Raw genomic sequence first — 25,852 nt, forward strand, 5'->3', positions numbered from 1 at the left:
AACTGAAGGAGCGGGCATGGACTAGATAAGCTCTGAGGTACATTTCTGCTCCAAATCTTCACCTTCCCAAGCTTTCTTCCACCTCCCACCCCCCCATTACCCACGCCAAATCAACTCCACTCCAACCACTTTCTCCCAGGATCTCTGGTCCAGGAGCCTCGGGAAAGAACAGGTCCCAGATGTCTCCCCCTTCCCCAGAAGGGGAAAGGGCAGGGTCTAGAAGACGGAATTGAAAGCTAGTCCCGCCGCTTGGGGGCCAACGAGGAGGAGGAGGAGGAGGAGGAGGAGGAGCAGGAGGAGGAGAAGGGGGCTCCAAGGTCAAGTTCAGGGTTCGCAGCTAGGCCAGTCCCAGTTGAGCTGGGAGGACTTAGATCACGGCCGGGAAGGCGAGGAAGGGGCTGGACTCCGGAATGGTCACACCTCCTTCCGCACAGGGAAAGGGAGGCAGTCGCAATGCGCAAGGAGGCGCCCCCACACGGACCCACGAGGAGTCGCTTGTGGCCACGGCCACAGCCCCCGCCCCTGAGGTTGCAGGTGCAAGGAGATGGATCGCGCACGCGCCCTGGGAGAATTTTAGCTGGGCGGAACCGTGGGAGGGCAGTGAGCCGGCTCAGCAGGGAAGGAGGGGGCGGGGGGGAGAGCAAGTGACGTGAATGGTGACGCTGAGCTGCGCGAGGGGACATATAAGGGGCGGCCCGGCTGGAGAGACACACTCAGCGCGCGCCTACCCCTCCCCAGGAGTGTGAGGACTGGAGCGCGCGCGCGCCCCCCCGCGGCCACCATGCGCGAGATCGTGCACCTGCAGGCGGGCCAGTGCGGCAACCAGATCGGAGCCAAGGTGGGGGCAGTCCTCACTCCCTTCCAAGCAGCGCGTGCGCAGAGCGGGGTGCCTGGGGAGGGCCTGGGGCCCCAGGGTGGGGGGTAGGGGATAGAGAAAGGAGCAGAGCCTGCCCCCTACCCCAGGAAGGCTTATAAGGGAAACTGAGGCAGTATTGTTCTCCCTCACGGGGGTGGAGGGGATGGGAATCAGGACTCCTAATAAAGAAGGGGAGGAGGGGTACCAGGAGCTGCATGGGGGAGGGAGGGTATAGCTGGAGGAGGAAGGGTGTCCTTTGGAGGGGAGAAGTAAACGGGCCGGGGGACGACAGCGCCAGTGAGTTGGGGGAGGGGAACGTCCCAATTTGTGCGCCTGCAGCGGTGGTCACAGTGCCCGGGGGAGAGGAGGGGCTCCGGCCTTACAGTAGTGGGCCCGGGCTGCACAGCTGGCTCTTTCTGGCTCTAGCAGACCTTGCTGATATAAATAGACCCGCCCTTGTTCTCTCCGCCAACACCCTCTCCCACCCAGCACACACACACATACCCCGTTGTTGGGTCCAAGCAGCCGGGAACCCCCAGGGCGAGGGGTTTGCCAGAAGGAGCCAGCTGTTGCAGCCCTCCCTGCTTTCTCCACCTACTCTGTCCAGCTCTCTGTCTCCCCAGTGGCCGCTTGATGTCCCCTTTCACTTCTCCATGCCCCTCCCATGGATTGTCAGTCTCTGGACGCCTTCTATTCCTCACCACCCCATACAGTGTCACTGATTCTCCCTCCTTTCTCTCTTCACCTTGTATATGTAGGTGACTGAGGCCCTAGTTATATGGTGGGTGTGTTGTAAGTGTGTGTGTAGGGTGGGTTTGCTTAGGATCCTTCTTCCCTGTGGAGCGGCCCTGGCCCCACCCTCTTCATGGTTTTCCTTGCCCTAGTTCTGGGAAGTGATCAGTGATGAGCATGGCATTGATCCCACTGGCACCTACCATGGTGATAGTGACCTACAGCTGGAAAGGATCAATGTTTACTACAATGAGGCCACAGGTGAGCCAGTCTGCCAGGGGCTTAGTGGTCTGTGTCCCCAGTGGGGTGGTCTGCTCACATGGGTCCCTGATGGGAGCTGGGGTGGGGGTGGGGAATGGAAACAGGCTGAGAACATGAGTCCCCAGCTCTGAAAGAGATCTCTCCTCAGGAGGGAAATATGTGCCCCGAGCAGTGCTGGTGGACCTGGAACCAGGGACCATGGACTCGGTCCGTTCTGGCCCCTTTGGGCAAATCTTCCGGCCAGACAACTTTGTCTTTGGTGAGTCACAGAGAGACAGATGCATGATTATTATTATTGTGCTTACAAAGACCCAAGCAGCCACATGTGTCTCCCAAGAAGTAGGGGGCAGGCTTTGAGAGTCACCTTTTCTTTTTAGGGTACTAGGTTTCCAGGCTTTCCCTCTCTTCTCTCTCCCCTGTCTTCCATTGCTTCATTCTTAGCAGAAGTGAAACCAACTCAGAGGCTCTCCCCAAACAGTACAAGGCAGGAATCCTGCCTCTCAACTGCCCCTTTCCTCCTACAGCTGCTTACAGGGTAGCTGATCCATAAATATGGGCTACTTGCTTTAGGGGTCCCAACTCCCACCTCTTCTTGTGACTAAGGACTTCCTTTGTTCATTCCAGGCCAGTCTGGGGCTGGGAACAACTGGGCCAAAGGTCACTACACAGAGGGTGCTGAATTAGTGGACTCAGTCCTGGATGTAGTTCGGAAGGAGGCGGAGAGCTGTGACTGCCTGCAGGGCTTCCAGCTGACCCACTCGCTGGGTGGGGGCACAGGCTCAGGCATGGGCACCCTGCTGATCAGCAAGATCCGTGAGGAGTACCCAGACCGCATCATGAACACATTCAGCGTGGTTCCCTCACCCAAGGTGTCAGACACAGTAGTGGAGCCCTACAATGCTACCCTCTCAGTCCACCAGCTAGTGGAGAACACAGATGAGACCTACTGCATTGACAATGAGGCCCTCTATGACATCTGTTTCCGTACTCTCAAGCTGACTACGCCCACTTACGGGGACCTCAATCACCTGGTGTCTGCCACGATGAGTGGAGTCACCACTTGCCTCCGTTTCCCAGGCCAGCTCAATGCTGACCTGCGCAAGCTTGCAGTCAACATGGTCCCCTTCCCTCGTCTCCACTTCTTCATGCCTGGCTTTGCTCCACTCACTAGCCGAGGGAGCCAGCAGTACAGGGCATTGACAGTCCCCGAGCTCACTCAGCAGATGTTTGATGCCAAGAACATGATGGCGGCCTGTGACCCCCGCCATGGGCGCTACTTGACAGTGGCTGCTGTGTTCCGTGGCCGCATGTCGATGAAGGAGGTCGATGAGCAGATGCTGAATGTGCAGAACAAAAATAGCAGCTACTTCGTGGAATGGATCCCCAACAATGTCAAGACAGCGGTGTGTGACATCCCACCCCGGGGTCTCAAGATGGCAGCCACCTTCATCGGTAACAGCACTGCTATCCAGGAGCTCTTCAAACGCATCTCTGAGCAGTTCACAGCCATGTTCCGCCGGAAGGCCTTCCTTCACTGGTACACGGGTGAGGGGATGGATGAGATGGAGTTCACTGAGGCTGAAAGCAATATGAATGACCTAGTCTCAGAGTACCAACAATACCAAGATGCCACAGCAGAAGAGGGGGAATTTGAGGAGGAAGCTGAGGAGGAAGAAGTGGCCTAGAGTGCTTCCCACTGCGTCTACCTACAACACAGACCCCACATTACCCTCCCTAGTTCTGACCCTATGACATCCTCATTCTTGTCTGACACTTCCTCCCCTGAATTCTACCTTGACCCTACTATGTTCCCTCACTTTCTCTGCTCACATCACTTCATATTGTCCTCTGACCCCACCAAACCTTTATTCCCTCTAATTAATTCCCTTATACTGTCTCCCTAATTTGTCTTCAACCTCATCCACACCCAGCTTCTCTGATCCTACCCAAATTCCCTGACATTTTCCCCAATTTTTCTCCAACTTCTCTGACCTTGTATCTCCCTCATCTTCTCTGATCCCTCTAAACCTTAGCTTTCCTATTCTGTCTCTGAAACTACTCCTGAAAAGGGGGCCACGAGAGAGAGGGATTTAGACCTAGAAGAAACTTTAGAGATTACAAGCCCTTCTTCATAAAAAAGGGGCCTTGAGTCGTACACATAGAGTGAATGATGGAGTTGTGAACTGAACCCCTTAGTCCTTGGGTGTCTCCCCTCTTCCAAATAAATTTCTTCTTCTCCCAAATAACTCCACCCTATGCTATGTTGGGCACGTTTTTCATTTTTCCAAACAAGCATGCACTAACTCCCACCTTAGCTTAGTGTTGTGATTTGGATGGGGCTGGCAGGGAGGGGGTAGGGCTCAGTGAATGTCCCTAAACATTTACACAATAAAATCATGATAACACACTTGTGTGGAGAAGTCTTACTTTGGATGGAGGTGTGGGCTTCAGAGGAGGCTGCTGTAGGGGAGGAGGATCGTAGGGCCCTTGAGTAGGGAAGTATCCCTTTACCCCATTGTCCAGAGAAGTATGTGCCTGTCCCCCAACCCATATCTGGGACCTGGCACTTATGCCCAGCCAGCAGCTGGGCTAGAGAGTATGACCTGCCCCACCCTGCTCAAAATAGCCCTAGGCTGTGAATCTGGTCACCTGACACCAACCCCCAGCATGCTCTCTTAGGAGGGAGGCAGAGCTGAAAAGGGCAGAAGCCCAGAGAAGGGATATGGGACCAGCAGTCATTCAACACTGGAGGACCCCAAGTTTGCAGGAGTGGAGGCAGATAGATGCTCATAACACTTGGCTTCATACACTCCCTTTAGCCACCTGTCTTTAGAGCCAAATCCCAGCTATTGGATTATCGATGTCATAGGTTTCAATGCTGGAAGGGATCCCAGATCTAGTCTAATCCTTACATTTTACTGAGATGAAGAGACTTTCTTATGATTACACAGGTAGTCAGGATTAGAACCAAGATTCAAAGGTCCTCTGCTTCCTAACACTATTGATACCACACTTTAAAAAAACAAAATCTGAGGGCAGCTAGGTTGTACAGTGTATAGAGCACCAGCCCTGAAGTCAGGAGGACCTGACTTCAAATCCGGCCTCAGACCAATCACTTAACACTTACTAGCTGTGTGACCATGGGCAAGTCACTTAACCCCAATTGCCTTTAAAAAAAAAATCTATGTCTTTGTTTGACAGTATGAGTACTGAGAATTCGCCACAACACAACAGGTATGTTGGGTCCCTGACAAAAGGCTATTTGTCATTCAGTGGATTCTCTTTGGCAAATCCATGAAATTATGTTTGTATTCCCTATCTGTTCCTAAAGCTAATGGCTTGTAAAGAAAAGAGGATCATAGGTTTTAAAACTGGAAGGGACCTTGTAAAGGTCATCTACTCTGCCAACTTGTACCTTGGTTTCCCCACTGGCTAATGATTTACATTTCCATGCCAGAGAATCAGACTGGGCTGTGAGCAAGTGACTTTTAACTAAACAATCCACTTTGGAAACAAGAGCAAACAGATGCACACTTAGATGTATGTGTACATGTGAGTTTATGTATTGCATACATGCATATATGTGTGCATGCATGCACAGGTTTGTATATATACATGTATGTATATTGCATTGTACACTTATGCATCTGTGTATATACATGTGCATGCACACATATATTTTTGGAAGCACCAGATTGAACTGAATGTGGATGATCTGGGAGTATTCCACCTCCCCTGAAGCAAGAATTTTTTTTCTAGAATTGAATGCAATTTTATTAACACAGAGGCCAATCTTAAATGAAAAATAACGAACACACATAGATGTAACTTATATACCTATGATATTATAAGAATGTATTGGGTGGGCCTGTTTTTTGGTGCAAAGTTTCTTTAAAAAGTAATGGCTTTGATTACACTGCTACTCTTTCTTTTATAATCTGTCCCCACCATTATCTCCCCCATTGAGCTAATTAAAAAGAAAAGGCAAAATAAAGCTTTGGATACATGCATAGTCCGGCAAAACAAATTCCCATATTGACCACATCTGAAAATGTGTCTCTGTATTTTCAGTTCATGACTCCTGTCAGGAAGTAAGTGGCATGCCTCAGCATCATTCTTTTAGTTTATCTTTGTGCTAATCAGAGTTTTAAAGTTTTTCAAAGTTGTTTATCTCTGCAATGTTGTTTCTGGAATATATTCTCCTAGGTCTTGTTCACGTCACTTTGTATCAGTTCATAACAGTCTCCCAAGTTTCCTCTGAAGCTGTCCATTTTGTCACTTCTTAAGGCACAATAATATTCCATGATATTCATATACCACAATTTGTTTAGCTTTATCAAATAGAAGGACACCTCCTTAGTTTCCAGTTTTGGGCTAGGACTGAAAGGGCTGGTATCAATATTTTTTTTAACATATGGGTCATTTTCCTTTGATTAGATTTTTCACTAAATAAACTTCCCCCCTCCCCCTCTTAGGTGAATGAATAAAAAAGCATGGGTTAAGAGTTTAGAATACATCAGGCACTGTGCTAAGCGCTGAGGTTACAGATAAGTAGTGAGACTGTCTATCTCTTCAAGGAGTTTATATTCTAATGGAGGAAGACAACACAACTAGGGATATGGCTGAATGTTGACTAGAGAAAGGAATTTTGGTCTGGAAAGTTGCAGGGATTGTGATTGGAGCCATGGAGCAGTTCATTAACAGGCCCTTTACAAAAAAAGCAACAGTAGAATTGATTTGATTTTCATTCAGCGCAAGGAGTGGGGAGTATATGGGGAGGCTGCCCTGGCCTATTTGATAGGGGGAATAGCAAGATGGCCATAATGGACGTCGAGATGGGATGTGAAGCATCTAGCTAGATACAGTGAGCTAGGCAATCTTGCACTCATTCAGTTGTCCATCAACACAAGGCAAGCCCAGGGAAGGACTCCCCAAACTGAGTGGATTAACTCAAAGAAGGAGCAAGTTTTAGGGAAGTGGCAATCAATGCAGTAGAGCAAGTCCAGAGCTCTCCTTCCATCCCCCAGTCTCTTCTCCCTGATGCTCCCACCATCCAGGTTCCAAGCATGCTTCCCACCAGGACCGAGCTCTGTCTCTTTCCCTGTCCAGTCCCCAACTTTGTGCTCCCTTGCTCCCTTGCTCTCTCTCTCTCTCTCTCTCTCTCTCTCTCTCTCTCTCTCTCTCTCTCTCTCTCTCTTCAGTTCCATTCCCATCTCTCTCTAGGACATAATTTGTACATAGGTCAGTTGGAGTAAATCCAGTGCTGTTGACCACAGGGTGCCTGCTGCTCCAGAAACATGAACCCAGTCTCTGGATATGTCTATGTCACAGCTGCCTGCTTCCTGACAAATCAGTGTCCCTGGTGTCAGAAGTGTGGTGCTGTATGCATGTATGCACTCATTTCTTCTCTCCGTGAGGAACAGGAAATGGTGGGAAGGTGTGTGTTTATTTGTGTTTCTCTAAGTACCTCATTCTGTGTGTTTCCTCCCACTACACAACTCAGACTCCCTCTAGTGATCTTCCTGTACCTGGACAGAGAGGTGACAGAAGAACCACTGGGAGAAGGGACAGAGGGATAGAGATAGAGAGATGGAGGGACAGAGCAAGATGAAGGAGCCTGGAAGAAAGGGAGGGAAGGAAGCTCTCTGGATAGGTAGGAGAGTCTCAGCAAGTTGCAAAGCAATTGCAGTCAGCTATAGGAGTTCATCTAGCAGGTGACCAACTTTGCCCAAATGGTATAGATGTGATGCTGGCCTCTGGCTACTTCGGCTCTGATCTGGGCCCAGAGACCACAACTCAGCCCCACTTCCTCATGGGGGAGACTAGAAGGCAGTGTGCCTGGGTTCTGCAAGGGAGGGGAGAGTTGCCTCCGGGGACGTCACCCAGCAGACTTCCTCTCTAAGCCACACAGGAAGAAGAAAGGGCCCAGCACCCAGCACCCCTGGCCCATTGCCTCAGCACAGGTCCCAGTCGGGACCCCCAGGGAAGCCTGTCCTGGCCACACTGGGCTGCACCCATTCAGCAGGGGGACCATGGGATCCAGTATCAAGTAAGGCCCAGGCATCTCCCTATACCCCTCAAATATAGCCCAAGGGTGAGGACTTGAACCGAGAGAGCCCTTCTTGTTAAGGTAGGGGGGCAACAGGGAAAGGGAGGGAACAGATCTCATGATGAGGAGGAGAGTGAACTGTCTATAGCCCTAAGGAAGAAGAACAGTTCACTAAAGCCACCTCAAAACCTTCCTGTGCAGCCTCCATCACCTCTGGTCCCCTTCAGCCTGTCTCCAGGTCTGTCTCTATCGGCTTCTCTCTGCTGGTCTGAGTTTCTGTGTGTGTCTCTGTCTCCCTGTCCCGCCTTCACTTCCTGTCTGTCTCTCTCTCCATGTCTCCCTCTTTTTGTATTTATGTCTTTCTTTGTTCTCTGCCTTTACCTCTCCATCCTTCCTCACTTCTGTAGACTCTTCTGACTGCTATCCTAAGAGGTGACTGAAAGGGATGGATAATGGAGATAAGAGAACCCAGGTGTCTTGTGCCATCCCAGAAATACAGTGCAGTCAGTGAGAGATTCTGTGCATGAGGATGGAAAAAGGCACAAGAACAGAGACAGAAGACCCCCAGAGACCCAGGGACATGCACCAACCAATGAATCAATCAACAAACATTTATTGAGTGCCTACTAGGTATGCCAGGCATCTGTTAGGCACTGGTATACAAAAACAAAACTATCCCTACCTCAAGAACTTACATTCCAAAAGGAAGACAATGCACATATGTAGCTATTTATACAAAATAGATTCAATAAATGCACAACAGCTTAGGTGACCCTGGAAAGGCTTCATGCAAAAGATGACAGGAACCAAGACTAGAAGGAAATTAGGCATTCCAGGACATGGAGGTGGGGAGAAAGGGCATTCCAGGCATGTAGGATAGCCTATCCAAAGAGATGGAGCATCAACTGTGAGGAACTAGGAGAAAGCCAGTTTGGTTGGACTGAAGAGGGAGTAGAGGGGAGTAATGTGTAGTTGCAAAGGGCTTCATCTTTAAGGTTATAAGGAAGCCTGTGGAATTTATAGAGTAGGGGAGGGTGGCCCAATCAGATTCATGCTTCAGGAAAATTATATTGGCAGGTTTGTGAAGGTTGAACTGGAATGAAGAGAGACTTGAGGAAGACCGGTGGGGAGGCCTTTGAAATAGCCAGGTGAGGGGTGATGAGAGTCTAAACTTGGGAGGGGGCTGTGTGATTAGAGAGGGACAGATACAGAAATAGACCCCAACACAGGAACAGGGCCCAGGAGTTGAGCTTTAGAGCTGAAAGATCATCTAGGCCAACCTCCTCACTTAGCAGATAAGGAAACTGAGGTCCCAAGATCTGAATCCTTCCTGTTTACAGAACAAGCTTGATACTTAACCTAATAATATCTAAAGGGAGCCTTTGCTCACTTTGCTTTCTATACCTGGAAACTCCTTGTTCACACTCTCTCTCTCCACCCATTGACCTCCTACTTATCCTATAAAGCTCAGCAGTTGCCTTCTCCACGAACCTTTCCTGATTCTTCTTGTTAATAATCATTTTTCATCTTGGTTTGCACTTCAGTCCTTTGTACCTCCAGTCTTTAATTCACTTATCAAGTATTATTTGTGCTATTATTATTTATATGTAAATCATATCTTCCTACTAGACCTTAAGCTCCATGAGAGTAGGGGCTGTATGTTATTTAAACTTTTGTTGGTCACCCAGAGCTGTATGCAATGCTCTGTATAAAGTAGGCAATTAATAAATGTTTAATGGATTAAATTTTTTAAAAATTGGGTCAGCTAGGTGGTGCAATGGATACAGCACTGGCCCTGAAGTCAGGAGGACTTGACACTTACTAGCTGTGTGACCCTGGGCAAGTCACTTAACGCCAATTGCCTTTAAATAAATAAATTTTTTAAAAAGTTTTTTAAAAAATTGCCCGGGGTCATACTAGTAGTAAGTCATAGAACTGATACAGAAACACATAAAAATATGTATATAATATTTTAAGGTTTACAAAGAGATTTATAAGTGTTATCTCATTGAATCCTTACAACAACTTTGGGAGGTATATACCATTATTATCCCCATTTTACAGATAAAATAATAACATTTCTATAGTGCTTACTATGTGCCAGGCACTAGGCTGAGTGTTTTACAATTATTGTGTCATCCGATCCTCATGACAACCTTTAGAAGTAGGTACTGTTATCATCCTCACTTTACAGATGAGGAAACAGAGGCAAACAGGGGTTGCGACTTGCCCAGGGTCACAGAGCTAGAGTTTGCGGCTGGATTTGAACTCGGGTCTTTTGCCCTGGCTTCAGGCCCAGGCCCCCTAATTGTTAATGTGAGAGAGGTTAGATGATTTGCTAGGCTAGTATAGGTTCCAACTCAGGACTTCCTGACTTCAAGTCCAACATTCTATCCAGTGTGTTACCCATAGATAAGCAGGTGAACACACACACACACACACACACACACACACACACACACACACACACACTTGAGGTACCCAAATTCCCGAGCTGCTGGAGCTCTAGCCCTCCCTACCCCTCTTTGTTCCCCAGGGAGGATCCCAAGAGCACATTTGCTTGGTTCTTTGAGGCTGCCTACCCCACCTCCCTGCAGGACGGTAAGTTGAGGGAGTTCCATCTAGTCAGGTAGGGTCAAGATGAGGGGTAGAAAAAAAGAGTATAAATGGTGAGGCCCTTGAGCCGAGGCTGGGGGTGGCAACAGGGGAGTCTGGGTTGTTTGGGAGGCCTTGAGCTCACTAACCAGCTGTCCCTGCAGCACCCCCCATCTTGCGCCAATTCCCTAAGGATTTCTCTGATGAGGTATGTACCCATCCCTGCCCCAGAAGCCAGGGTCCCAACCCTACTATCCCTTCCCTCCTCCATGGGGGCCCCAACCAAAGAGAGGGATGGGGGAGGAGCAACAGAAGCCTGATGTCCAGGTCCTGATGAGGGGATAAAGAGGCCTCCGTGTCCAGGTCTGGACCTTCTCCACCCCCAACCCCTAACCCCTGCCCCTGGCCAAGCTGCTCTGCCTTTGTTTTCATCCCTAGGAATTAATGCAAACAGTACCCAAATTCTGTTTCCCTTTCGACTTGGAGAGGTGAGAAGAAAGAAATGGAGAAAAACACACAGAGAGACAAGGGAACACCAGGACACAGAGACATGCACAGTCTGAGACACAGAGATACAAGCACAGAGGAAAACAGCAGGACAAAGACACTGAGGCTGGGAGGGAAAGAGGAGAGACTGATAGATGGGATGGATTTGCACTCTGCTAAGGGGGAGTGGGCCTTGGAGCCTGCATGAGGTGGGTGGGGGCATTGAGCAGCTTTCCCTCTCTCCCCACATTCACCAGGGCAGGCCACAGTCTAGCTGCCCAGCACTTCACCTTTGTCCTAACCGACTTGGCTGGGAGCCGAAGATTTGGCTTCTGTCGCCTGGGGACCAGCGCCAGGAGCTGCCTCTGCATACTCAGGTTGGGGGTGGGGGAGACAGGGAGTGAGTGGTGGGCTGGAGGCCAGCAGGCCTAGATTGTCCCATGTTCTGTCACGGATTAGCTGTGCAACTTGGGTAAGTTCCCATCCCCTCTCTGAGACCCATCTGTCAAAAGCTAGAGGGTGGAGGGGAGCATGCCCAAATGACATACTCTTTAAGGTTCTTTCCAGCTCGAAAGTTCTATTCTAGCCTGGCTACCCAGGGATGGAAGGGGGATGGGATCCTGCCCCACACCGAGCCAGCTGCCCCTTTTTCCCTCAGTGATCTGCCCTGGTTTGAGGTTTTCTACAAACTGCTCAACAGTCTTGGGGACCTGTTAGCCCAAGATCAGGTGAGGTCCCTTTTCCTCTCCCCTCTCTCTCTTGCCTGCTTGTCCCATGCTTCCCTGAGCCCTCTTACCTCCACTCACAGGTCTCTGAGGCTGAAGAACTTCTTTCTACCCTATATCTGCATCCAGTACCTGGGCCAGAGGCCCCTTTGGGACTGTCCCTGGTATGTACCCTCTTCAGAACCCCTGGGTCTCCATTACTTCAGGGTTCCATCTGGGGGAGGTCAGCCTGGTAAATCAGCCTCTTGGGCTGGACAGGAAAAACTCATCAGCTCTGTTCTTCACCCCTACCTTTCCATTTGGATCCTCAGGACCCACAGGAGAGCAAGCTAAGAATTACCAGTCACCCCAGTTCCCTACCTCCAGCACCTGGGACCAACCAACTGGTAAATAAGGAAAGGGTTGGGGTGGGAACTAGGGTCTGGGGGCAGGGAGTGAAGCATCTAGGAAACTGCAGAGAATAGAGGGGACCTCAGGTAGGATCCAGTTACCTATCTTGTCAGGAAAACTGGTGGCAGAATCCAATGTGGATCTGGTCAATGTCAAAAGGGGACCTAGTAGGGAATCAAAGTAGGTTTTACCTCTCTTACCATTAATAGATCCAGTGGGATCTAATGAGGTATTTTGATGAGAATCTAATGTATTACTCGTGAAACTTCCTGGGAATTGTGTGGAAATTGTTGAGACTGGTGTGCTTCTTTCTGAAGTTGGTGTTGAAAGTCAGTAGAGATCAAGTAGAGGGCTCAGGTTAGTTTGGAGGGGGGTGGGGAGATCTGATATCAAATACCAGGAGTAATAAAGAAGGGAGTGGTGAGAAAATTATGGGGAAGCTAGATTCCTTTACATATCTGGAAGTCAAGAACCAAGATCTGAAACCCTGATATTCCTCCCCACCTCAGCTCTCCTGCTTCATTGCTCCAGATTCTGGACGCCTGCCCTCCATCCCAGAAAATGTGAGTTGAGGTCCAATCAGGGAGCAAGACTGAGATGAGCAGGGGTGAGGGCAGGAGCTTGAGCTGGCCAGAGGCAGAGGCTTCAGGCCCAGCTGGCACTTCTGTCCCTTGTGTATTCAACTGCTCACAGAGGAACCTGACAGAGCTGGTGGTGGCTGTGGCTTCAGAGAACATCGTGGGCCTCTATAGCTCTCTGCTCAGTGAGCGGAGAGTTCTGCTTACTGCCAGCAAACTCAGCACGGTGAGGCCCAGCTCTATCAATGGCATCCTAAAGACCAGATGACTAGGGATGAGAATTCAGGAATGGTGGCAGTGGCTCCAAGGTCCCTGAATCTCTAGGGTGAGAGGATGAGGATCAAGGCTCCTTTTGGTGGAAAAGGGAACACAAAGGATGGGTTGCTGGAGTCCAGTGGGAACCTCTGGACTAGAAGGAAAGGTCCAGAGGCCAGGAATTAAGGGTGGAGGGATAAGAGGATCTCTGAGGGTAGGAGAATCTGATTTAGGAATGTGAACAAGGGTGCTTGTATGAGGGGTCTAGGAATAGGGGCACGTATGAGAGGAAGGAGTATCTACAGATAAGAAATTAACTGGGTGTAAGAAGCTGGGATGATAGGGAGTAAATGTGGAGTGGAAGGAGTTCAGGTCCAGAAACACTGGAGAAAGGGACTGGAGGATAGGAGGGCCACGGGAGTCCTGTGTGGGAGGACCTCAGAGTCTGTGGGAGCCTGTACAGTTGGGCAATGGGCCCATAACTACTTCCTCTCTTTGGATCTCCATCATTCCCAGCTGACCGCCTGCGTCCATGCGTCCTGTGGCTTGCTGTATCCTATGCATTGGGAACACATACTCATCCCCACACTACCCCCTCACTTGCTGGACTACTGCTGGTGAGGAGTCAAATGGGGTGTGGAGGCAGGCACGCCTGGGGCATGGTGACCTCCTGGAGCTAGCTTTCCCTGTCTTCCCTTACCTGAGTCATTCTTCCTCTGCCTGCAGTGCCCCTATGCCTTACCTCATCGGTGTTCACACCAGCCTCATTGAGGTGAGTGAGTTTGGGAAACAAAGAAGCAGTTGGCTCTCTTGGCCCCAGAAATTAGAGGGCAAACCTGACTCTTTCCCCTCAGAGAGTGCGGGACAAGGCCCTGGAGGATGTGGTCATCCTGAATGTGGACACAAACACCTTGGAGTCACCATTCCAGGATGTGGACACACTGCCCCCAGATGTGGTCAGTCCTTCCCCGCCCTATGACCTTCTTCAAGGCTCCCTGTGTCTCTTTGACAACCATTTCCCATCTTGTCTCTTATGCCACTCCCACTCTGTCTGGGCAGCAGGTAGATCACTCTCCTTTTACAGATAGATGAGCACGATGGAAAAATTCCCAGGGACCCCATCTTCTTGGTCTCCCCTCACATTCCTAGAAAATGAGGCACTACCTAAGAGTTGTTGAAATAATAGACCAGGAGTCTGGAGACCTGAGTTCTTGCCCTTCTTTGTTCTGAACTCGAAGTGTGACCTTGAGTAAATCACTTGTTTATTCACACCCTAGGCCCCAGCTTCCCCTTCAGTAAAATATGGAGGCTGGATTTGATGAGGGAAGTATGGTGTGGTGGATAAAACACTAGAGTCAGGGAATCTGACTTCAAATCTTGATTTTGCTACCCTGGGTGACCTTGGACACTTCCCTTAACTTCTTGGGGCCTGTTTCCTCATGCGCAAAATGAGGGTGTTATATTGGATGATCTCCATGGTCCTTTACAGCTCCAAATCTATGAAGATGCCTTTCAACTTGACATTCTAGGCTCCATGTTCTGAAGTCTGTCCCAGCTCTGTCATTCCATGTTCTGCATAAACCACCCCCCCACCCAAAGACCCTTCATTTGGTCTACAGATACATTGTGGTCATATTCATGTTCTGGAGGGCTGAGTCCCTCATGCACCTGCTGGGGAGAGGAAGGAAATGTTCCTTCTAGGTCCCCTTATTCTACCTCTCCCGGAACAGGTGTCTCTCTTGAGACTAAGGCTAAGAAAGGAAGCTTTGGCGGCTGGTGAGGGAGTATCTCGCCTCTTCCTGAGGGCCCAAGCTGTGCTCTTTGGTGGCTACAGAGATGCCCTGATCTACAGTCACGTGAGCAGACATCTAGATGCACAGGCTGTGGGGGAAGGGATTAAACTACTGGTGCTTGGGGGGCACAGAACTCCTGAGTTGCTGAAACCACTGGGGTATGGGCATGGATGCAGACGGAAAAGGATTCTTGGGTTCTGTTACTTAATTTCCTTTTTAGTCAGCTCAACTAGGTGGTGGTGGTGATGGGCTGGAATCAAGGGTTAGTCCTCTGTGGCTGGGGTGGTGGTCAAGAAGGTGAAAGTATGAAGATAGGAGAGACATCTTAGGATGCAATGGCTCTCCAGGGACAGCCCATGAAGTTCAGTGAGGAGGCTTTTCTGGCTCAGAAGCCAGGACCCCTGCAGGCCTTCAGACAAAATGCCATCCACCTGCAACTCTTCAAACAGGTATGTCCAAGTCAAGGTCATGGGCCCTGGGGTGCTGATGTTCGGGTGCCAGGGCAGGCCATAAACCTGCCTGATTCTCCCTCCCCAGTTCATTGACGAGCGCCTAGAGAAGCTGAATTCTGGGGAAGGCTTCTCAGACCCGTTTGAGCAGGAAATCACTAGCAATGGGCTGGCCTCAGGTGAGACATTAGGCTCACAGCCCCAAGGCGATCCCAGCCTCTGACAGGGGGTGGGAGAGAGGGAGGAATAGGGAATAACAGATCAGTCTGGAGACCCATAGCTAAAGTCTCTTTCTCCCCCAAACCAGGAAGCCATCGATCCTATCAGCTCTGGGCAGACAATCTGAAAGTAAGAGCAATACCCCCCACCCAGGGCCTCAATTATCTATCATCTTCCTACCAATTCCTGTAAGACCAAGTCATTCCTTTCCTCCCAGCCCTCTTCCCCCTTCCCCCCCAACACTCCCAGCAACGAGCCTTTCCTGTGTCCATCCCCAGAAAGGTGGAGGAGCCCTCTTGCATTCTGTGAAAGCCAAAACCCAGCCAGCTGTGAGGAACATGTACCGCTCTGTAAGGACCATCCAGGCAGGAGGTGGGGGTGGGGCAGCAGAGACCAGAGCTGTGTGCCAAACTGGGTGGGGTGTGGGGGCAGAGAATCTAAGGAAGAGTACGGAGAGTGCAGCTAGGGCTCAGGGGCAAGGAGGGACCCTGGGAGCCCAGGCTAGGTAGGGAGGTCACCTGATAGGCATGGACAAAGGACAATCTGGTAACATTCCTACTAACTAGTTTCAAAGTCGGTTCAAGTAGTGAAAGTGTTTCCACAAAGGAAATGTAACATTTAAAAAATGTACAGCCCATTGTTACATTCTTGAACCCTCTAAATTTTGGTGCTTGAGGCCTTTCTGACCCAGTCCTAGGTAGCTTGGCTCAAGGAACAGTACTGGGTTGGGAACCAGGAAGATCTGGGTTCAAATCTCACACCTAAGACTCAGGGCAACTAATTTCACCACTTGGTTTCCTCATCTGTAAAATGGGGATGATACCAGTAAACTTACTTCCCCCTGCCGTGGGGATCTAACGAGGGAATGTAATTGACTTTGCAGACTTTAAAAAGGGCTTCAGAAAAGGCAGTCAGTATTAGCTAAGAATCCCCTCCAACAACATTCTTTTTCTCCTCCCAGGCCAAGATCGGACTCAAGGGAGTGCAAAATCGACTAAGGTACAAGGTAAGACAGAGACGGATTGATTGGAGGTCCTGGAAGTGGGTCTAGGAGAGATTCTCTGCTTACAGGCCTCCCTTCCCCCAGGATAGTGACCTCTTGCTGAAGAGGGGGGGTTCTCTCAGGGTCCCAGCCCTTGACAACCGCTCAGAACGTCTCCAACACCGTCTACCCATCACCCACCACTTCGGCCAGGTAAGGGACACCTCATTACCCCTACATATACCAAATTATCACCTGGATAGATGATCAATACCCAAGACCCACTTTGCACCCTGAAGAAAAGTGTCTGGGAATTGCTAACCCTCCCAATATACCTTTCAGTCCAGGCCCCTTCGTCCCAGGAGGTCCCAATCCCACTTTGAGGACGAGGCACCCCAGAGAGAGGAACAAAGGTAGGTTGGATTCCTCTGGGGCTGGGATTCTGGATTTGGGACTAGAAGCAAGTCCTCTCTCCTCCCTTAGGGAACCGCTGTCTGGGCCCAAGGAACCCTGGGGACTAGAAGACTTGGACAGCAACTTCCTGGGCTCAGGAGAACTGGACTTGCTTGGGGAGATTCTTGACAATCTTAGCATTGGAATGTCTGGGCCTGGAGAATCCCCTACTCTGCACCCCAGCCACAGCTTGGACAGCTGCCACTTGGGTCGGGGCAGCTGTTTCAACTTGGTGAGCCCCCTTTTAAAGTCTCCAGCTCATACCCACTGGACCACCCACTTCAACTAGTGGGGGCTCTCTAAGATGGGGGAAGGGCAGCACTGACTCCTTAGCTCCAACAGACCTCTAGGGCACTCTCCCCAAAATATCTGGACATTTCTCTACAACAATATATATCATAGCTATTAGGGATTTTACTACATCTAGCCAAACAAGAAACCTCCCTGATTTCTACTACTTAGTAAATGTGACCTTGGACAAGTCTTTCAACCTCTCTACACCTGACTCACCTGTAAAATGAGATTGGATTAGGTGACATCTAGACTCTCTTTCATTTCTAAGTCTCTGGTCCCCAATTAGTAGTCCTCTAGTTTTTAACTTAAAGACCTTTCTCCAGGAAGCCCATTCCATGGCAGGGAAATGCCAAGTTAAGAACTTTGGTTATATCTCAAGTGCTCCATCAAATCTGCCAGTACATCCATTCAGCTGATTTTTCTCCACCCTCTCCCCACCAGATACACCACCTAGAGGAAGAGGAAACTTCAAAGAAACAATTGCTATCCCCCATAGTCCCTGCTGCAGCTCTTCCCAGTCAAGGGTCAGAAGCAGCCAGGGCTTCCCAAACCTCTGTGGAGACTGAGGTTCCCCGAGCCACTTCTCCAAGTCATCTGCCCTTCCTGGCCGAGAAAGAAATTCCAGAGTCAAAGTTGCTGGCCCCTGGGATTCTTGATGTACCTCAGTCCTCCCAAGTGTCTTTAGAACTTAAGACTCCCAATATCTGTGCTGAATACAGGCCCCCCAGCCCTGTGCATATTCCCCAAAATACTGATAGAGAGGTGCCCCCAGGCCTCAGAGAGAGGGTCTCCATTCAGCCCAGGGTGGCTCAGCTCAAAAAGCAGTTTGAGGGTTAGGGGCGATTCCTTTGGCCAGGCCAAACTGAGAGAAAAAAAAATCCAATGACTAATTTGGGTTTCCTCCCACTTCCATACAATACCAATTTCCCTTGTATTACCAAGCCCCACATGAGTCCTTGATGCCTCCCCCAATAAAACCATTTCTCCTGTGCCAGTGACCTCCATCCTCACTCCCTGGGGAGGCAGGATTTTTCTATACATATACCAGGCTCTGCCAAGTTTGCACCCTTCAGATTTCCCCAGCCAGACTGAGTTAGCTCCCCCAGATGAGGGACTTGCTGGAATCACTGAATGAGGAGTCTGGAAATCTGGGTTTGTTTCAGCTGTCACCTAGGGCCAAAGGGTTTGCAGCTGGTAGATGCTGTTCCACTGTGTCCAACTCTTTATGAACCCATTTGAGGTTTTCTTGGCAAAGATAGTGGTTTGCCATTTCCTTTTCCAGCTCATTGTACAGATGAAGAAACTGAGCCAAAAAGGGTTAAGTGACTTGTCCAGGGTCACAAAGCTAGTGTTTGAGGTCAGATTTGAACTCAGGAAGATGAATCATCCCCACTCCAGGCCTGTGCTTTGTGTAATACTGCAACCTTTAGCAGCCAGCTAGTAGATAAGCTGGCTTTTTAGATCTGAGGAAACAAAGACCCATTTTCTGGGTTTGGAATCTGAGCCCTACAAACCAAATGGGTTGGCATAGTGCACTAGACCAGGAGCCAGGAAGACCTAAGTTCAAATTCTGATTCTGACAATCAATAGCTAAGCTACGAGTGCAAGCAGAGCAACTGAATATACAAACCTGTCTTTTCTGTAAAATGAACGTTAACACCTCTGGTCATGGGGTTGTGGGTAGGTTTAATGGAGATCATGTAAAGTTTTCATGTGGCAAACTTTAAAAACACCAGAGAAATGGCAATTACTATTCCCATCTAGCTAGTTATGGGACCCCTCAAGGGTCTCAGTTAAGTGGGAACAGTACTAGCTTGGGATTTGGAATCTATGTAAAGCATTAAACCCTAGTCACTAAACCTCTTCGGGACTGTTTGCCTTCATTAGTAAAAGAATCAGTTTAGAGCAGAAAAGGACTTTAGCAACAGGTGAGCTAAGGTGGATGCTTAGAAAAACTTAATTACTACCCCACCATTACCCTAGGGCATCAGCCCCACACCCCAACCACCATGATAAAATACAGGGTTTGACCTTATGACCATCTTTATAAAAAATACAAATCAAGCAGCCCCTCCCAGGGACAGTTCTAGGGAACTGGAGGTAGTGGCAATGGAAAGGGAGAGGAAAAAGGGACCAGGGAGAGGAGGAAGTTTCAGAGAAAGGAGGCAGGTGGGGGGAGGTTTTCCAGAAGGGGCAGAAGACTTTTCCAAGCACCTCCTTTTCAGTTCAAATACCTATTATTATTCACCCAGAGGGGAAGATTAGTCCTGAGAGAGTTAAGTGGCCACTGGGAGGGTGGAATGTTAATCAAATAGCCTGGGGAGGGGGACGGAATGCTCAGTAGAAGTCTCTGCCCCTCCCCACAAAGGGGAAGGGGGCCCAAACCTTTTTCGCCCACCCTAACCCCAGCAGGACACCCAGCCCCACGCCTTGTTCTTCGAGTCCTGGGGACCTGGGGCTGCCTCAGCCGCGTGGGACAACTGAAAGGCAAGGAGACCAGAGTTGAAAGGCGGGAGCAGGCCATCAGGGGAGAGGGCCAGGTGGCCACCACAGTTTAAGTCAGGAAAAGCAGAAGTAGCAGCCGCCAGTCCCAGGCCAACGTCCACAGACCAAAGTCAGAAGTCTGCAATAGGCTTGGTGGTGCAGTGAGGGTGGCCACGGCCAGCAGCTGAGACAGCAGCCCTTGCCCACTCCCTGCCAGCCCTTAGCATCTGAGGCCCTCACTGTTACTCCAGATGCTCCCTGAAGGGGGTTGTCAAAGTGGTTGAGTGCCCAATATCAGGCAGGTCCAAAACCAGAAACGGGCTGTGAGGTTATGTGCAGGAAGAGGGGGATGCAGTGCTCAGATGAGCCGCTCCTCAGGGGGAAGCTTCAGGTTGGGGGGCGGTGGAGCCCGGGCACCCACCTGCTCTTCACTGCTGGGCCGGTAGGTGCCCTCTGTCTGGCGTTTCTCACGAAGCTTCCGGCCCAGCAGGCCCAGTGCCACTACCAGGAGGAGGATACCCAGGACTGAGAATACAGTGATGATGGCAGTGACTGCACCCTGGGACTAGGGGGAAGGAGGGGAGTCACCCACTGAGAAGGCATGCTCAGATCTTCCCTCATTCCCCTCCCCACAGACACATACCCCTCCATTTGCCACACATGGACCTTCTCAGGTCGGAAAGGACATTATAACATCGAACAGTGTGAACTACCAGGGAACATTAAGTCCTACTTTACAGAAGGGGAGACAGAGCCCAAAAGAGAACTAAAATCCAGATCTCTGCCTCCCATCACACATTTACTAGGGAAACCATCCCTCCCCTCCCAAACTCACCAAGGCCCCGCTGTCCGGTGGTGCTGTGGAAGGGGCAGTCGTGTTGTTTTCATCCCTAGAGTAGCCAGTATCTATAGGGGAGGGGGGGAAGGGAAAGGAATAGGTTCCAGCAGTCACACTCAAAACTAACACCATTGCCCCCTCCCTCTTCCCCCTCAGGCCACATCAACCCCAGGTGTGGGCATGGCCTTTACTACTTATTTAGACCGGGAGTGCCTGACTCACCAAAGTCCCCCTCCCCCAGGCTCCCGAAACTAGAATGATTTGAGCCACTCCCCAAAAAGGCTCCAGCTAGCTTAGGATCCCTGAATACCTATGTCCAGTTCACGAGCAGAAGCTAGATTTTCCCCTACCCAGTCTCCTTAGCTCTTGTCCCCCTTCAAGCTCCACCCCTTTTCCTCTAAGGGACTTTGCCCAGATACAGTATGGGTCAGAGAGAACCCAGGCGGGCAAAATCTAATCCAACTCTGGCATCCTATTCCCCCAGCTCTGAATACCTTCCCCCTCCTCGCCCCAGGTATCCTGGTATCCTGGCATCCTGCCCTACCCACTCTCAGTACACAAGCTCTAGGACTTTTCCCAGGAGGGGATCCAAATATCCCGGCTCCCAGCTGGTTTCTCCAACCTAAACTTATCCTTCCTAGGAATCCCAGCTAGGACTACCTCCCTGCTCTCCCGGCATCTGGTATAGACCCCCAGGCTACATTCACCCCCCTCCTAAATAAAGGATCTATATCCTTGGGCTCCAGTTCTAAACATATATCCTGAAAGGTATCCCCACCGGAATCCTTACCTCTAATCTGTCCCCCTCCTCTCAGGGCTGAGGACCCAAACACCCTGGCCCTCACCTCTGACCAGGAATATAAAGAAGCCAGGCACCAGTACCTGAAGTTACTTACTATGGGCCAAGGAGGGCTGGGGGTTCAATAGTTGCAGGCTCAGTGCCAAGCACAGGCCCAGGCCAGGGCTGCTCGCCATGGGCCCCTGGGGAACCGAACCAGGCCTATGCCTCGGCTGACCTGGCTCCCGACCTCCGGTGGCTATTGCATCTCAGGCTACTGTGAAGGGGAAAGGAGAGGGGAAGAAAGGAGAGAACCTAAGGCCCAGGAGGGGAAAGGGAAGGGGAGGGATAGAGCCAGGATCCCAGCAGGGCAGGTGCCCCTAGCCCAGAAGGAACTCAGGAGTCCCGCCTCCCAGCTCCCCCATCCGCTTTTCCCAGCTAGGAATTAACGATTAACCCAGCTTGGCCCGGAAGAAGGTCTGGGGGTCGAGAAGGGAAACCAAAAGAAGGGAAGAGTTGGGCTGAGCTGCCCCACCCCCTACCTGGCGCCAGCTTTCAGCTCTGGTCCTCAGTCTGGCAGTCAGTCCTACTGTCCCTCAGTAGTTTCCAGCCGGCTCCACCCGCTCACGTGACCCGGAAAGTTTAGTCACTCACCTGGGAGGGGGAGCGCACTTCCTGTCTGTGCACCTGAGCCCCAGGTAAGGGGGCAGGGCTAAGCTGGACACACCTGTAACAGAGAACACACACCTGTAAGGTGGAATGACTGTATTGGAGTATATAACCCTGTAATAGAGGATACATCTCTAATGGAAAACACCTGCTAAAGAGACATACTGTTGGAGGGTGGGGGGAGAGAGACACATACCTAATGGGACATACATCTGTAGGGGGAATCATGCCTGTAGCAGGACAAATACCTATTGGGCAGCATACACTTGTAATGGGATATTAAACCCATGGGGAGATACATCTACAATGGGACACACATAAGAGGGGAGGTATAGACTTGTATTGGGAGAATACACACCTTTAATGGGGTAAAAACATAATGAGGGACACACTACTGTAACTTAATAGGTAGACACCTGGTGAGGAGACATACTTTAAATGGAGACAAATTTTTAGGAAAGACATTTGTAATACGGGATGCACCTGTTGACAAGGACAAACCTGTAAGGGGGCCACAAAACTGTTCTAGGAGTCACATCTTTTAGGGGGACTCCTATTGGAGAAATATGCACCTTTTGGGAAATCATACACCTGTAATGGAGGAAGCAAAAACCATTAATGGGAGTAAACCTATCCTATTAAGGAGGTCTGAAGGAAAGCTAGGTGGCACACTGGATAGAATGCCTAGCCTGGAGTCAGGAAGACTCATCATCCCGAGTTCGAATCTGGCTTCAGACACTACCTAGCTGTGTAACCCTGGGCAAGTCACTTAACCTCATTTGCCTTAGTTTCCTCATCTGTAAAATGAGCTGGAGAAGGAAATGGTAAATGGCTCCAGTATCTTTGCCAAGAAAACCCCCAAAAGGGTCATGAAGAGTTAGACATGACTGAAAAATGACTCAAAAGGAGAGGGAAAACATGAAGGAAGTCACATTTGTAATGAGAACATAATTGTTGGGGGAAGCACCTAAAATAAGGGACAGACTTGTTAAGAGGAACCACATACCTGTTGGGGAAGACCCACTTGTTATGAGGGACATAGTTTTAATAGATGGGGGACACACCTGTAATTTGAATGAAACACCTCAGTGAGTAGGAACATATCTGTAAGGGGGAACACAGCTATATGAGAAAATGCAGGCAAGATTTATCTGACTGAGGATTCACTAGATTCCACCAGTACTAGGAAATCACCAAGGCAGCAACTGGATAGTTAATGGATGATGATAAAGAGAGAGGGGAAAAGCCTCTGAGCCATACCTGAAAGGAAGGGGAAATTAACTAGAAACACTCCGACTTGGAAATATGACTTCATGGGAGAACACCTGTACAGAGACACATCTATATGTGGCACATAGAATCACAAATTCATAGATGTTGAATAGAGCTTGAAGGAACCTCATCTACTCCAAACGCTCATTTTACAGATGAGGAAACTCAGGCCATAGAGGTTAAAATGACTTGCCCAACGTCACACAGGTGGTGGCAGGGGTGGGATTTAGACTCGAGTACTTTAACTCCAAATTCAATATTTATTCCATGATATCATATTGACTCTCAATCTGTAGGGGCACATCTGTATGGGAGTACACACAGTGGCCTTCCAAAACTATCTGAACTGAGTTGCCTTAAGATCTACATGGCCCCTCTGCTCTCCTCTATTAGCCATCTCCAACTGGATGTCCTATAGACATCTTAAATTCAACATGTCCAAAACAAACTCATTATCTCTCCTGCCCCAAATGCCCCTCTTCCTAACTTCCCTAATATTGTCAAGGGCACCACCATCTTCCCACCCTTGGAAGCTGGAAACTTAGATGCATTCTCAACTCTTCACTCTCATCTCCCATATCCAATTAATTGTTAAGTCCTGTTGTTTCTATCTTTGCAATCTCTCTCAACTATGCCCCCTTCTCTCCCTCTGATACAGGCCCTCATCACCTCACACCTGAACTATTGCAACAGGCCACCAATTGGTCTCCCTGCTTCCAGCCTTTCCTTACTTTCCACCACTCACGTTGTCAAAGTGATCTTAAAGTTCAGGTCTGACCATCCCACCCTTCCCATCCCACCCCACCCCCCACCTGATTCAATAAACTCCCATGCATCCCTATTACCTCTAAGATCAACTGCTTAGCATTCACAACCTGGGCCCTTCCTACCCTTCCAGTCTTAACTGGAAAGTTTATTCCCCTAACTTCACCTACTCTTCAGTTCCATGACCTCTTGGTGCTCCTTTAAAAAAAAAAAAGACAATCCATCTCCAGATTCCAGGCATTTTTTGCTGGCTGTTTCCCATACCTGGAACACTCTCTCTTATCATTTCTGTCTCCTGGCTTCTTCTCTTTCCTTCAGGTCTCACCTAAAGTCCCACCTTCTGCAAGAATTCTTTCCTGAATCCCCCTATTCATAGGGTCTGACAATCCTCCCCTCCCCCCATTTTATTCTGTGTATAGCTGGTCTTTACATAGTTGTTTGCAAGGTGTCTCTCCAATTAGACTGTGAACTCCTTGAGAACAGGGAGTGCATTTTGCCTTTTCAGGCAACGTCTAGAATGCAGTAGGTGCTTAATAAATGCTCTAAATTCTAAACTGACTCTAAACCCAAGGAAATTGTCCAGGTCCTTCTCATTTTATAAGAAACTGCTTCATTACCCTAGTTCTCACTGAATCGAATCCTCCTACCGACCCTTACCTAATTTTCCCCAACCAAGCACGCCTCCCTAGCGGTGGAGATGAGAAACTGCATGGGAAATTTGGGACCGAGAGGATGGATATACTCTTCGTTCTGGGAGCTTCCATCAGATACGAGAGCAATGCGCGGCCAACATTTGGTTGAGGTGGAGAGAGCCTTGGATACGCTCAGACTCCGGGTGTACATGGTGGGTCAAGGCCCCTTTAAGGAGTTCCGGAGCCGGGCCGAGCCTAATAGTTTAGGCTCGTGCCGGCAGGAGGTCAGCGGGAGGAGGCTGAGCTCGGCCTTGGGAGTCTAAGCCAATGGTGAGCCGGAGAAGGAGCCGCGGCCGAGCTTTGATCTTGTGATTCTCGGCTACAGCTAGGCCCCGGAAAAGTGCGGGCGGGCTCATTCTCAGGCGACAAGGCACCTTTTAACGAGACTAGGGGAGGATTAGCGGTTAAATCAGGTTGAGGCCCCATGACCCTAATCGGTTGAGGGGAATTATCCGACTCTAGACAGATTCTGGAGCTCTTCCCCCTTACACACTGCAAGTGGAGGGGGGTATCGATTCCCGGGAAGGTGGGAAACTGAGTCACACAAAGGGTTAGGGCACCTAGAATAGCAACTTGCCTCCAGGCACCGGGTTGGTCGTTAGCTTCTTCCCGCGCCCTCATTTTCTGAGTTTGGAAAGAATCCTGGTGTCTGGTTTCCCCTGTCCTCAGCATGTCTGCTTTCCGACTCCCAAATGGTCCTTTCCACCTCTCTTCTGGTCTCATGCGCCAAACCTAGAAATCCTGACAGCACTTCCCCCACACACACACACACACCCCGCCCCACTTCTACCCGCGCCTGCACACACACACCACACACTCTCCTTATGATCCCCATCTCTCAGCCATCTCTCTGCTCCTTAGGTGATGAGAAGACCCAAAGCCCAGCAATCCTTCCCCCGCCTAGTTCCTCACTTTCCTAGTCTCTACTCCTTCAAGACTGGGATGGAGGGGAATAGGTCCCAGAACCCAGGGATCTCTCCCTCTCACACAGCTCCTCACCATCCCCTGATCGCGGTGACTAGATGATCTCGGATGCCTCGTCAAGCTCAGAATCTATGATCCTATGATGCCCCGGTGCTGGAAGAATGGAGGACCCAGAACCCAAGAGTTCTCGTGTCTCTGTTCTTCACCACCCCTCTGCTGTCTCTCAAAATTGGGTCTTGCCTTCTTGTCTCCTCACACTCCCTGCTCCCACGGGGCTGAGAGGAGGGGAAGACCCAGAATCCAGGAATCCCAG

General features: G+C 50.0%; 3 protein-coding genes across 9 annotated transcripts; 2 read left to right on the forward strand and 1 right to left on the reverse strand.

Moving 5' to 3' along the window:
• The first annotated feature begins 674 nt into the window (after positions 1-674).
• TUBB4A (tubulin beta 4A class IVa) lies at positions 675-4,256 on the forward strand. Its single transcript, XM_020971443.2, has 4 exons — positions 675-838; positions 1,741-1,849; positions 1,998-2,108; positions 2,474-4,256. Exons 1-4 carry the CDS (start codon positions 782-784, stop codon positions 3,532-3,534), a joined length of 1,338 nt encoding a protein of 445 aa, XP_020827102.1. The 5' UTR covers positions 675-781; the 3' UTR covers positions 3,535-4,256.
• Positions 4,257-7,889: 3,633 nt separating this feature from the next.
• DENND1C (DENN domain containing 1C) lies at positions 7,890-18,976 on the forward strand. Of its 7 annotated transcripts, none has more exons than XM_078153963.1 (23): positions 7,890-7,979; positions 10,435-10,499; positions 10,658-10,701; positions 10,932-10,981; positions 11,237-11,356; positions 11,638-11,707; positions 11,788-11,868; positions 12,016-12,090; positions 12,604-12,657; positions 12,788-12,898; positions 13,444-13,544; positions 13,654-13,699; positions 13,782-13,883; positions 14,658-14,783; positions 15,068-15,169; positions 15,258-15,348; positions 15,477-15,517; positions 15,667-15,738; positions 16,350-16,394; positions 16,476-16,583; positions 16,713-16,783; positions 16,854-17,055; positions 17,559-18,976. In XM_078153963.1, the coding sequence occupies exons 4-23, from the start codon at positions 10,938-10,940 to the stop codon at positions 17,952-17,954; spliced, it is 2,058 nt and encodes a 685-aa protein (XP_078010089.1). In that variant the 5' UTR covers positions 7,890-7,979; positions 10,435-10,499; positions 10,658-10,701; positions 10,932-10,937; the 3' UTR covers positions 17,955-18,976. The 7 variants fall into 7 exon arrangements, with proteins under 7 accessions (XP_078010089.1, XP_078010091.1, XP_078010092.1 ...); XM_078153961.1 differs by lacking the exon at positions 7,890-7,979 and adding an exon at positions 8,628-9,046; XM_078153962.1 differs by lacking the exons at positions 7,890-7,979; positions 15,667-15,738 and adding an exon at positions 8,625-9,046.
• Positions 18,977-19,142: 166 nt separating this feature from the next.
• CRB3 (crumbs cell polarity complex component 3) lies at positions 19,143-25,696 on the reverse strand. The gene is made up of 7 exons (XM_020971441.1): positions 25,615-25,696; positions 22,388-22,477; positions 21,760-21,944; positions 21,336-21,494; positions 20,437-20,507; positions 20,023-20,166; positions 19,143-19,597 (listed from the first exon to the last, which is right to left on the reverse strand). Exons 4-7 carry the CDS (start codon positions 21,412-21,414, stop codon positions 19,517-19,519), a joined length of 375 nt encoding a protein of 124 aa, XP_020827100.1. The 5' UTR covers positions 21,415-21,494; positions 21,760-21,944; positions 22,388-22,477; positions 25,615-25,696; the 3' UTR covers positions 19,143-19,516.
• Positions 25,697-25,852: the final 156 nt, after the last annotated feature.

The sequence above is a fragment of the Phascolarctos cinereus genome, unplaced genomic scaffold (genome assembly GCF_003287225.1).
Source record: "Phascolarctos cinereus isolate Bilbo 61053 unplaced genomic scaffold, phaCin_HiC Scaffold_4;HRSCAF=312, whole genome shotgun sequence".
Lineage (NCBI taxonomy): Eukaryota > Metazoa > Chordata > Mammalia > Diprotodontia > Phascolarctidae > Phascolarctos > Phascolarctos cinereus.